The 12,782-nt window shown below is 44.7% G+C and overlaps 1 protein-coding gene across 1 annotated transcript in view; it reads left to right on the top strand.

Annotated features, from left to right (window-relative positions):
* The first annotated feature begins 9,530 nt into the window (after window positions 1–9,530).
* The window catches only part of CDH26 (cadherin 26), a 60,038-nt gene continuing 56,786 nt past the window's right edge, over window positions 9,531–12,782 (top strand). Inside the window, exon 1 of the mRNA XM_075277004.1 lies at window positions 9,531–9,617. Within this exon, the coding sequence (XP_075133105.1) occupies window positions 9,576–9,617 (42 nt within the window). The 5' untranslated portion in view covers window positions 9,531–9,575. The remainder of the gene's footprint in view (window positions 9,618–12,782) is intronic.

Genomic DNA, 12,782 nt, shown 5'->3' with positions numbered 1-12,782 from the left:
AGTTTGGACCAATTCATGGTGGAGGGAGCCTCTAAACAGCCAAGTTTGGACCAATTCATGGTGAAGGGAGCCTCTAAAAACCCGTTTGGACCAATTCATGGTGGAGGGAGCCTCTAACCAGCCCAGTTTGGGCAAATTCATGGTGGAGGGAGCCTCTAAACAGCCCAGTTTGGGCAAATTCATGGTGGAGGGAGCCTCTAACCAGCCCAGTTTGGACCAATTAATGGTGGAGGGAGCCTCTAACCAGCCCAGTTTGGACCAATTAATGGTGGAGGGAGCCTCTAACCAGCCCAGTTTGGACCAATTAATGGTGGAGGGAGCCTCTAACCACCCCAGTTTGGATCAATTCATGGTGGAGGGAGCCTCTAACCAGCCCAGTTTGGACCAATTCATGGTGGAGGGAGCCTCTAAAAAACCCAGTTTGGACCAATTCATGGTGGAGGGAGCCTCTAAACAGCCCAGTTTGGGCAAATTCATGGTGGAGGGAGCCTCTAAACAGCCCAGTTTGGGCAAATTCATGGTGGAGGGAGCCTCTAACCAGCCCAGTTTGGACCAATTAATGGTGGAGGGAGCCTCTAACCAGCCCAGTTTGGACCAATTCATGGTGGAGGGAGCCTCTAAACAGCCCAGTTTTGGCAAATTCATGGTGGAAGGAGCCTCTAACCAGCAGAGTTGTGGGAAAGCAGGGTGGAGGGAGCCTCTAACCAGCAGAGTTGGTGGAAATCAGGGTGGAGGGAGCCTCTAACCAGCAGAGTTGGGGGAAATCATGTTGGAGGGAGCCTAGTATTAGCAGAATTGTGCAACGCTTATGGTGGATGAGTATGAGGATGCGGAGGAATTGGAGAGGTTGAGTACAGACATGGAGTTTCATGTTGGGGTGCTTTACACAGGTGGGCACAAAAATGAAGGCTCTATCCAGTGGTGGTTCATTTTTATCAAAGTGAGCCGGTCGGCACTCTCAGCTGACAGACGGGTGCGCTTGTCAGTGATGATGCCACCGGCTGCACTGAACACCCTCTCAGATAGGACGCTGGCGGCAGGACAGGACAGCACCTCCAAGGCATATAGGGCAAGTTCAAGCCACAGGTCCAACTTCGACACCCAATACGTGTAGGGCGCAGAGGGGTCGGAGAGGACAGGGCTGTGGTCGGAAAGGTATTCCCGCAACATGCGCCTATACTTCTCATGCCTGGTGACACTAGGACCCTCCGTGGCGGCACTTTGGCGAGGGGGTGCCATCAAGGTGTCCCAGACCTTAGACAGTGTGCCCCTCGTTTGTGTGGACCGGTGAGAACTTGGTTGCCTACTGGAGGAACTGCCCTCCCTGCCGCCAACGTCACATGCTGGAAACATCTCCATCATATTCTGCACCAATTGCCTGTGGCAAGCATTGATGCGATTGGCCCTCCCCTCTACCGGAATAAAAGACGAGATGTTGTTTTTATACCGGGGGTCAAGGATAGCAAAGATCCAGTACTGGTTGTCCTCCATGATTTTGACAATACGCTTGTCGGTTGTAAAGCACCCCAACATGAACTCAGCCATGTCTGCCACAGTGTTAGTTGGCATGACTCCTCTGGCCCCACCGGAAAGTTCAATCTCCATTTCCTCCTCATCCTCCATGTCTACCCATCCGCGCTGCAACAATGGGACGATTCGAAGTTGCCCGGAAGCCTCCTGTATCACCATCACATCATCGGACAACTCTTCTTCCTCCTCCTCCTCCTCCTCCTCCTCCTCCATTAAACGCAGTGAAGCGGACAGATGTGTGGACCTACTCTCCAGCTGTGACGGATCGGATGCTATCCCTAACTCCTCTGTGTGATCTGAGTTATCCCTGATGTCAATCAGGGATTCTCTCAGAACACACAAGAGCGGGATTGTAAGGCTCACCATCGCATCCTCAGAGCTCACCCTCCTTGTGGACTCCTCAAAGACCCGTAGGATGTCACAAAGGTCTCTCATCCATGGCCACTCATGGATGTGAAACTGAGGCAGCTGACTTTGTGGCACCCTAGGGTTTTGTAGCTGGTATTCCATCAAAGGTCTCTGCTGCTCAACCACTCTATTCAACATCTGAAACGTTGAGTTCCAGCGTGTGGGGACGTCGCACAAAAGCCGGTGTTGTGGCACATGCAGGCGTTGCTGGAGAGATTTTAAGCTAGCAGCGGCTACTGTCGACTTGCGAAAGTGGGCGCACATGCGCCGCACTTTCACCAGTAGCTCTGGAACATTGGGGTAGCTCTTTAGGAAACGTTGCACCACTAGGTTGAAGACGTGGGCCAGGCATGGAACATGTTGGAGTCCGGCAAGCTCCAGAGCTGCTACCAGGTTCCGGCCGTTATCACAAACGACCATGCCTGGGCCCAGGTGCAGCGGCTCAAACCATATTGCCGTCTCATCGAGGAGGGCATCCCTCACCTCGGAGGCAGTGTGCTGTCTGTCCCCCAAGCTGATCAGCTTCAGCACAGCCTGCTGACGTCTACCAACGCCAGTGCTGCAACGTTTCCAACTCGTAGCTGGGGTCAATCTAACAGCGGAGGAGGAGGCGGTGGCGGAGGAGGAGGCGGTGGCGGAGGAGGAGGCGGTAGAGGAGGAGGAGGAGGGGGGTGTTCTTCTCGTGTCCCTGCCAGGAATGTTAGGCGGGGAGACGAGGTACACCGGGCCAGTTTGGGAAGCAGTCCCAGCCTCAACTACATTCACCCAGTGTGCCGTCAGTGAAATGTAGCGTCCCTGTCCGCATGCACTTGTCCACGCGTCGGTGGTCAAGTGGACCTTTGTGCAAAGCGCGGAACTAAGGGCCCGCCTGATGTTGAGTGACACGTGCTGGTGCAAGGCGGGGACGGCACACCGGGAGAAGTAGTGACGGCTAGGGACGGCATAGCGAGGTGCCGCAGTTGCCATCAGGTCCAGGAAGGCGGGAGTTTCAACAAGCCGGAACGCCAACATCTCCTGGGCCAGCAGTTTAGCGATGTTGGCGTTCAAGGCTTGCGCGTGTGGGTGGTTAGCAGTGTATTTCTGCCGCCGCTCCAATGTCTGAGAGATGGTGGGTTGTTGTAAAGAAACGCCTGATGGTGCCTTTGATGGTGCAGGAGAAGGAGATAAGACAGGACCAGGGGAGGATGAGGTAGAAGTCAACAAAGTGGCGGAGGCAGATGAAGTGGTGTCCTGGCTCGTCCTCTGGAGTGCATCGCCAGCACAGTCAGCAGTGGCAGTGGCAGAGGCAGTGGCAGAGGCAGTGGCAGTGGCGTGAACGGCAGGCGGCCTTTGTCCTGCCGTTGCTGCCTGCCACTGATTCCAGTGCTTGGATTCCAAATGACGGCGCATTGAAGTGGTGGACAGGTTGCTCTTCTCAGAGCCCCTAATCAATTTCGAGAGGCAAATTGTGCAGACAACACTATATCTGTCCTCGGCGCATTCCTTGAAAAAACTCCACACCTTCGAGAAACGTGCCCTCGAGGTGGGAGTTTTTCGGGGCTGGGTACGAACTGGAACATCTTGGGAGATTCCGGGTGTGGCCTGGCTTCGCCTAAGCTGCTGACCTCTGCCTCTGCCTCTAGCTACCCTTTTTGGTGCTGCACCTGCCTCAACATCCACACTACTTTCCCCGCTTGACATCCCCCCTGTCCAGGTCGGGTCAGTGTCCTCATCATCCACCACTTCCTCTTCCAACTCCTGTCTCATCTCCTCCTCCCGCACAATGCGCCGGTCAACTGGATGCCCTGACGGCAACTGCGTCACATCATCGTCGATGAGGGTGGGTTGCTGGTCATCCACCACCAAATCGAACGGAGATGGAGGAGACTCTAGTGTTTGAGCATCTGGACACAGATGCTCCTCTGTTAGGTTCGTGGAATCGTGACGTGGAGAGGCAGGTTGAGGGACAATGAAAGGAGCGGAGAACAGCTCTGGGGAGCAGGGACAGTTTGGGTTATTGTTCTGTAAAGCTTCGGAATTTTGGGAGGAAGGAAGACAAGACTGTTGGGTAATAGGAGGAGAGGAGGCAGAGTCTGACTGGCTGCTGGACAATGTGCTGTAAGCGTTCTCTGACAGCCATTGCAAGACCTGTTCCTGGTTCTCGGGCCTACTAAGGTTTGTACCCTGCAGTTTAGTTAATGTGGCAAGCAACCCTGGCACTGTGGAGTGGCGCAATGCTTGCTGCCCCACAGGAGTAGGCACGGGACGCCCTGTGGCTTCACTGCTACCTTGCTCCCCAGAACCATTCCCCCGACCTCGCCCACGGCCTCGTCCACGTCCCTTTCCGGGAGCCTTGCGCATTTTGAATTCCTAGTTAGAAATTGGCACTGTATACCAGTAGTAAAAATTGTGGGTGCACGTAACCCCAATATATTCTTTGAATTCCCAGTCAGACACTGGCACTATATGGCAGTAGCAAGAAATGAGGGTATTTGTATTCCCAATATACTCTTTAAATTCCCAGTCAGACAATGGCACTGTATACCAGTAGTAAAAATTGTGGGTGCACGTAACCCCAATATATTCTTTGAATTCCCAGTCAGAAACTGGCACTATATGGCAGTAGCAAGAAATGAGGGTATTTGTATTCCCAATATACTCTTTGAATTCCCAGTCAGACAATGGCACTGTATACCAGTAGTAAAAATTGTGGGTGCACGTAACCCCAATATATTCTTTGAATTACCAGTCAGAAACTGGCACTATATGGCAGTAGCAAGAAATGAGGGTATTTATAACCCCAATATATTCTTTGAATTCCCAGTCAGACAATGGCACTGTATACCAGTAGTAAAAATTGTGGGTGCACGTAACCCCAATATATTCTTTGAATTACCAGTCAGAAACTGGCACTATATGGCAGTAGCAAGAAATGAGGGTATTTATAACCCCAATATATTCTTTGAATTCCCAGTCAGACAATGGCACTGTATACCAGTAGTAAAAATTGTGGGTGCACGTAACCCCAATATATTCTTTGAATTTCCAGTCAGAAACTGGCACTATATGGCAGTAGCAAGAAATGAGGGTATTTATAACCCCAATATATTCTTTGAATTCCCAGTCAGACAATGGCACTGTATACCAGTAGTAAAAATTGTGGGTGCACGTAACCCCAATATATTCTTTGAATTCCCAGTCAGAAACTGGCACTATATGGCAGTAGCAAGAAATGAGGGTATTTGTATTCCCAATATACTCTTTGAATTCCCAGTCAGACAATGGCACTGTATACCAGTAGTAAAAATTGTGGGTGCACGTAACCCCAATATATTCTTTGAATTCCCAGTCAGAAACTGGCACTATATGGCAGTAGCAAGAAATGAGGGTATTTATAACCCCAATATATTCTTTGAATTCCCAGTCAGACAATGGCACTGTATACCAGTAGTAAAAATTGTGGGTGCACGTAACCCCAATATATTCTTTGAATTACCAGTCAGAAACTGGCACTATATGGCAGTAGCAAGAAATGAGGGTATTTATAACCCCAATATATTCTTTGAATTCCCAGTCAGACAATGGCACTGTATACCAGTAGTAAAAATTGTGGGTGCACGTAACCCCAATATATTCTTTGAATTCCCAGTCAGAAACTGGCACTATATGGCAGTAGCAAGAAATGAGGGTATTTGTATTCCCAATATACTCTTTGAATTCCCAGTCAGACAATGGCACTGTATACCAGTAGTAAAAATTGTGGGTGCACGTAACCCCAATATATTCTTTGAATTACCAGTCAGAAACTGGCACTATATGGCAGTAGCAAGAAATGAGGGTATTTATAACCCCAATATATTCTTTGAATTCCCAGTCAGACAATGGCACTGTATACCAGTAGTAAAAATTGTGGGTGCACGTAACCCCAATATATTCTTTGAATTCCCAGTCAGAAACTGGCACTATATGGCAGTAGCAAGAAATGAGGGTATTTGTATTCCCAATATACTCTTTGAATTCCCAGTCAGACAATGGCACTGTATACCAGTAGTAAAAATTGTGGGTGCACGTAACCCCAATATATTCTTTGAATTACCAGTCAGAAACTGGCACTATATGGCAGTAGCAAGAAATGAGGGTATTTATAACCCCAATATATTCTTTGAATTCCCAGTCAGACAATGGCACTGTATACCAGTAGTAAAAATTGTGGGTGCACGTAACCCCAATATATTCTTTGAATTCCCAGTCAGAAACTGGCACTATATGGCAGTAGCAAGAAATGAGGGTATTTGTATTCCCAATATACTCTTTGAATTCCCAGTCAGACAATGGCACTGTATACCAGTAGTAAAAATTGTGGGTGCACGTAACCCCAATATATTCTTTGAATTACCAGTCAGAAACTGGCACTATATGGCAGTAGCAAGAAATGAGGGTATTTATAACCCCAATATATTCTTTGAATTCCCAGTCAGACAATGGCACTGTATACCAGTAGTAAAAATTGTGGGTGCACGTAACCCCAATATATTCTTTGAATTCCCAGTCAGAAACTGGCACTATATGGCAGTAGCAAGAAATGAGGGTATTTGTATTCCCAATATACTCTTTGAATTCCCAGTCAGACAATGGCACTGTATACCAGTAGTAAAAATTGTGGGTGCACGTAACCCCAATATATTCTTTGAATTACCAGTCAGAAACTGGCACTATATGGCAGTAGCAAGAAATGAGGGTATTTATAACCCCAATATATTCTTTGAATTCCCAGTCAGACAATGGCACTGTATACCAGTAGTAAAAATTGTGGGTGCACGTAACCCCAATATATTCTTTGAATTACCAGTCAGAAACTGGCACTATATGGCAGTAGCAAGAAATGAGGGTATTTGTATTCCCAATATACTCTTTGAATTCCCAGTCAGACAATGGCACTGTATACCAGTAGTAAAAATTGTGGGTGCACGTAACCCCAATATATTCTTTGAATTACCAGTCAGAAACTGGCACTATATGGCAGTAGCAAGAAATGAGGGTATTTATAACCCCAATATATTCTTTGAATTCCCAGTCAGACAATGGCACTGTATACCAGTAGTAAAAATTGTGGGTGCACGTAACCCCAATATATTCTTTGAATTCCCAGTCAGAAACTGGCACTATATGGCAGTAGCAAGAAATGAGGGTATTTGTATTCCCAATATACTCTTTGAATTCCCAGTCAGACAATGGCACTGTATACCAGTAGTAAAAATTGTGGGTGCACGTAACCCCAATATATTCTTTGAATTACCAGTCAGAAACTGGCACTATATGGCAGTAGCAAGAAATGAGGGTATTTGTATTCCCAATATACTCTTTGAATTCCCAGTCAAACAATGGCACTGTATACCAGTAGTAAAAATTGTGGGTGCACGTAACCCCAATATATTCTTTGAATTACCAGTCAGAAACTGGCACTATATGGCAGTAGCAAGAAATGAGGGTATTTATAACCCCAATATATTCTTTGAATTCCCAGTCAGACAATGGCACTGTATACCAGTAGTAAAAATTGTGGGTGCATGTAACCCCAATATATTCTTTGAATTACCAGTCAGAAACTGGCACTATATGGCAGTAGCAAGAAATGAGGGTATTTGTATTCCCAATATACTCTTTGAATTCCCAGTCAGACAATGGCACTGTATACCAGTAGTAAAAATTGTGGGTGCACGTAACCCCAATATATTCTTTGAATTACCAGTCAGAAACTGGCACTATATGGCAGTAGCAAGAAATGAGGGTATTTATAACCCCAATATATTCTTTGAATTCCCAGTCAGACAATGGCACTGTATACCAGTAGTAAAAATTGTGGGTGCACGTAACCCCAATATATTCTTTGAATTCCCAGTCAGACACTGGCACTATATGGCAGTAGCAAGAAATGAGGGTATTTGTATTCCCAATATATTCTTTGAATTCCCAGTCAGACAATGGCACTGTATACCAGTAGTAAAAATTGTGGGTGCACGTAACCCCAATATATTCTTTGAATTCCCAGTCAGACACTGGCACTATATGGCAGTAGCAAGAAATGAGGGTATTTGTATTCCCAATATATTCTTTGAATTCCCAGTCAGACAATGGCACTGTATACCAGTAGTAAAAATTGTGGGTGCACGTAACCCCAATATATTCTTTGAATTACCAGTCAGAAACTGGCACTATATGGCAGTAGCAAGAAATGAGGGTATTTGTATTCCCAATATATTCTTTGAATTCCCAGTCAGACAATGGCACTGTATACCAGTAGTAAAAATTGTGGGTGCACGTAACCCCAATATATTCTTTGAATTCCCAGTCAGACACTGGCACTATATGGCAGTAGCAAGAAATGAGGGTATTTGTATTCCCAATATATTCTTTGAATTCCCAGTCAGACAATGGCACTGTATACCAGTAGTAAAAATTGTGGGTGTATATAGCCCCAATTCTATTGCTAGGGGACTTGCAGGGTATTTCTGGGGTGAAGGTGGGGGGGCACACCGTTGGAACGGGTATCGGGGTATATATCGGGTATACGGGAATACACTGACAGTGTATTCCATTCAGGATCCTGGGAAAGCTGGGTTGCGGCGATTGAGCCCGTCAGTGCCACGTTACACTGACAAGCTTCTCCCTGGAATTTAGCTCTTACAAGAGCTGTTGGTTGTCTTCTCCTTCCTATCCTAGCCTGTCCCTGCCTACCCAGAATCTAAGCCCTAGCTAGCTGGACGGAAACCTCCGTCCTCGGTGAATTGCAAGCTCAGAATGACGCGAACCTGGGCGGCGCTGTTCTTTTAAATTAGAGGTCACATGTTTTCGGCAGCCAATGGGTTTTGCCTACTTTTTTCAACGTCACCGGTGTCGTAGTTCCTGTCCCACCTACCCTGCGCTGTTATTGGAGCAAAAAAGGCGCCAGGGAAGGTGGGAGGGGAATCGAGTAATGGCGCACTTTACCACGCGGTGTTCGATTCGATTCGAACATGCCGAACAGCCTAATATCCGATCGAACATGAGTTCGATAGAACACTGTTCGCTCATCTCTACTAACTAATAATGATGACAGATTACATCGTTTTGAAGCTCTCGGCTTCGTCTTCAAGTATATCTAAAAACCTTCAGAAATTGTTTTTAGATATACCTGAAGAAGAAGCCGAGAGCTTCGAAACGTTGTAATCTGTCATCATTATAAGTTAGCCATTAAAAAAGGTATCACCTACTGAAGACTCTCAAGTTTTTGTTTTTTATATTTCCAGTTCTCTCGAGTAAGCAAATCTGCCGCAAGCTTTCAACAATAACAGAAAAAAGGAGTCGTCTTGCGTGACACATTTTGGCAAGGCAGGGGTTAAAGGGCCATTATACTGCTTGGGAGCAGTCCTCATACCAGCAGGGAAGGTGTGTCTCATTGTCACTGAGGATCAGGTTAAACACAGGCTTGTGTTACTTGCTGTCTGAGGGGGATTCTGCTATAGTTGGGCAGAGGGACTTGCAGGGGTGGGACAGAAGGAGGGTGCAGAATCTGGTCTGACTGGTCTCAAAGAGCTTCTCTGGAAGTTCAAGAACACCCAGCGTTCAATACTGCAGGCTACAACAAACATTTCTATTTCTTTGCAGGGAGAGGCATTAAAATGAGGACCCTATATCTGCTGCTTATCCTTCTACTGGTAATGGTGAGTAAATAAATCCCCTCTGTCACGTCTTCCCTTGTATATGTGGGGTACAAATATTATGTACTGAACTAAATCTGTTGTGATAGCTTTATATATCCAATGTGAAAATCTCTAAGTGGCAGAATTTCATTCTTTAACATGCTGGGAGTTGTAGTTTCACCACAGCTAGTGGGAGAATTCCCACGAATGTAACCAATGTCATATACATTACATGGAGAGTAATTTCAGGTAGGATTGTTCAGCAAGACGTATTCATTAATAATACAGATCTTATGTGGTTTTGTCAGAATATTATTATCGGCTGCTATAGTAAAGTACATTGGTCAGACATTATATTGGAGTCTTTATTACGGGTGACCAGTTTAAAGGGGCTGTCTTTTTAAGATAAGCTACATCAGCCCTTATATTTTCCCTATGGCATCAAATGAATTGTTTACTATGTAATACGTATTCAGGTCAGGTCCCGTAGGTTCTGGCTGACTGAAGGGGATCCCATATGGGAGGGCTCCGCTATACTAAAGTCCATATTCCTCTTATGAGAGTTACATGTACCATTAACTATATGGGAGGTAATCCACAGTAATGCTTGGGTATGTTAGTGGAAATACAAAGTAGTGTCTCCTTAATTATTTCTTAGTAAATTTTGAATACTGCCAGAAAAATATGACCCCCAATATATATGACTATCCTGGTCTTTGAACTTTTATCCCCTATAGGGTTTTTCAAGTTTGGGAGAATAAAGCGCTGCAGCTAACTTCTCAATTGTATGACAGTGAGGCTGGGGAGAGCTTAAGTTTTGCTTAGCTCTATGATACGTATATTATATCGTATATAATATTTGTTCTAATCAGTTTCAATGTTTCATCCAGATTTTGGCTTATTTTATTAGCTTAGCATCTAATAGGAGAAAAACTTTGATGATAAAGAGTTTTTTCTAATCTTGTGGTGATGATCCCTGATCTATTTCATGAATAGGGCTTATTGTACGAGTTTGGTGAAACTTTCAAAGCTGTGAACTCTGCAGGGATATGGAAGGGAATTTTGACATCTAATTTCTCAGTCTGTACAAAAATGATGAAGGGGGATCTCAGAATAGGTGGCGATAGGTCATATTCCATTTTATGCACAGCAAATTACACATTTGATTTTCTGCTAGAAATACACATTCAGGGGTATAAGAGTGAATGTCTGCAAATGTGGTGCCGTAGAGAGGCACTATACCGCAGCCCATGGGGTGCTTATTATTCTGTAATACATGACTGTACCATCCTTCAGGTTCACTGTACACTGCACTGCCCTTAAAATGAGTTACCTGGTTAGGTAAATGCTAAATGCACCAGTGGAGTTTATTGAGTTGAGTTGTCAGCTTGTTTTTGCGCCACTTTAGCTTCACTTTTATCAGCATTTTTGAGCCACAAATCACTGTCTAAGTCTTACAGTTTAGTTAATAGTAATTTATGAAAATCCCGACAGACTTTCTTTGTTTTGCCTTTTTCTGTAAATCTCCTGCCATTACTTTTTATGTGATAAGTTTCTGTATGGGAATTTATAGAGTATCCTAAGAAATTTGTTCATCATATTTTCGTAAAGGCAGAGTTGGACAGGTTGAATTTCTGAAATGTCATTCCGTGGATTTGCTGGATAATCTGATGCCTACATTATACTACAAGGCAATTTATTTTCAGCCTCTTTTTTTTATCGTATATTGTAATCTTTTTGTTTTCCACTGTATGAAAAGCTGCTTCCTAAACGTGTTCTCTCCCCGTGCTATATACTTGGAGCAGTATGGTAATATTTATTACTACTAAGACATAAATATCAATGTATCTATAAACCAGAATAGCAGTTTTTTAGATAAAGGGGTTTTCTTAGACAACCCCTGTCAACATACCCCAGACTCCATCCGACAGCAAGAGAGCCACAAGTCATAACCCACAACAATAATGAAATATTAAAAATACTTTCATAGGAAATGATCTGATGGACATTATTCATACACTGTGTACATGTAACCTACACAAAGAAGCATTTATGCATGTCTTGAAATTTCTGGTTATCATGTTATATCAGCCCTGTTGCTTGCACTGAGATTACAGCTTCCTTATCAGCTGACCCTCCCTATACCATAATCTTAGATGTCTTTGGTAGATAAATGACCAAGAATTCTACCAGTGCACAGACTTCCATACTCTATGATAGTAACATATGCAAAGTACTTTGTACTTGGACTTTATGATTACCCATAGCTTCCATGTTTCTTTCACAGTGTATATGTACATAAAACTGGCTGTTTGTATGTTTTAAATGACACCCCATCCTGCAGTGGCAACCTGCCATACTGTCCACAATATACTGTATATTAGTCCACAAGTGCAAAAGAGTCATTCTCTGGCTTTTACAATGGGCTTCATTTAAAAATACTTATCTCTAGAGCTGAGCGAGTACTGTTCGGATCAGCCGATCCGAACAGCAAGCTCGCATAGCAATGAATGGACGTAGCCGGAACGCGGGGGGTTAAGCTGATCCGAACAGTACTCGCTCATCTCTACTTATCTCCCATTGCAACTTTGAAGCTCCTAGGGCACCAGTGCAGAGCCTGTAATGAGGCTCCTACATATCTTGTGCTGTTCCGAATAATGGTATATTTTATGTAGAAGATGTACCTTTAGGTCACCCTTAGGGTTTAATTCCCAGTAGCAACTACTTTTGCTGCACCCCTATAGTTATTCCCCTGGCAAGAACAGTGGTCTCAGAGTCCCCTGTGTAACTAGAGAGGTAGTGCTCATGTGTGACCACCACTTCATTCATTTACTTCTATGGAACTAATGGAGTTAGCCAAGTAGATCATCCCATCAGTCCTATAGAAGTAAATGGAGTGATGATCTTGAAGAGGATCACTATGCTTGTTTTGGGCAGGGGTCCCAGACCTCTAAGGGTCCATTCACATGGAGTAAATGCGCGCTCATTTTGGCAAAATACACGTGTAAAGAATACACGTGTAAAAATAAGACTCCCATTGACTTCAATGACATTTTTTACACGTGTATTCTTTACACGTGTATTTTGCCAAAATGAGCACACGTTTACTCGGTGTGAATGGACCCTAAGAGGGTGTAAGAGAAAACACCTTTTAGGTTATATGTACATGTTCAAATACATTCTTTT

Source organism: Leptodactylus fuscus, chromosome 6 (assembly GCF_031893055.1).
Source record: "Leptodactylus fuscus isolate aLepFus1 chromosome 6, aLepFus1.hap2, whole genome shotgun sequence".
NCBI lineage: Eukaryota > Metazoa > Chordata > Amphibia > Anura > Leptodactylidae > Leptodactylus > Leptodactylus fuscus.
Note: the sequence above shows the minus strand (reverse complement) of the source record. Positions and strands in the feature narration are given on the sequence as shown.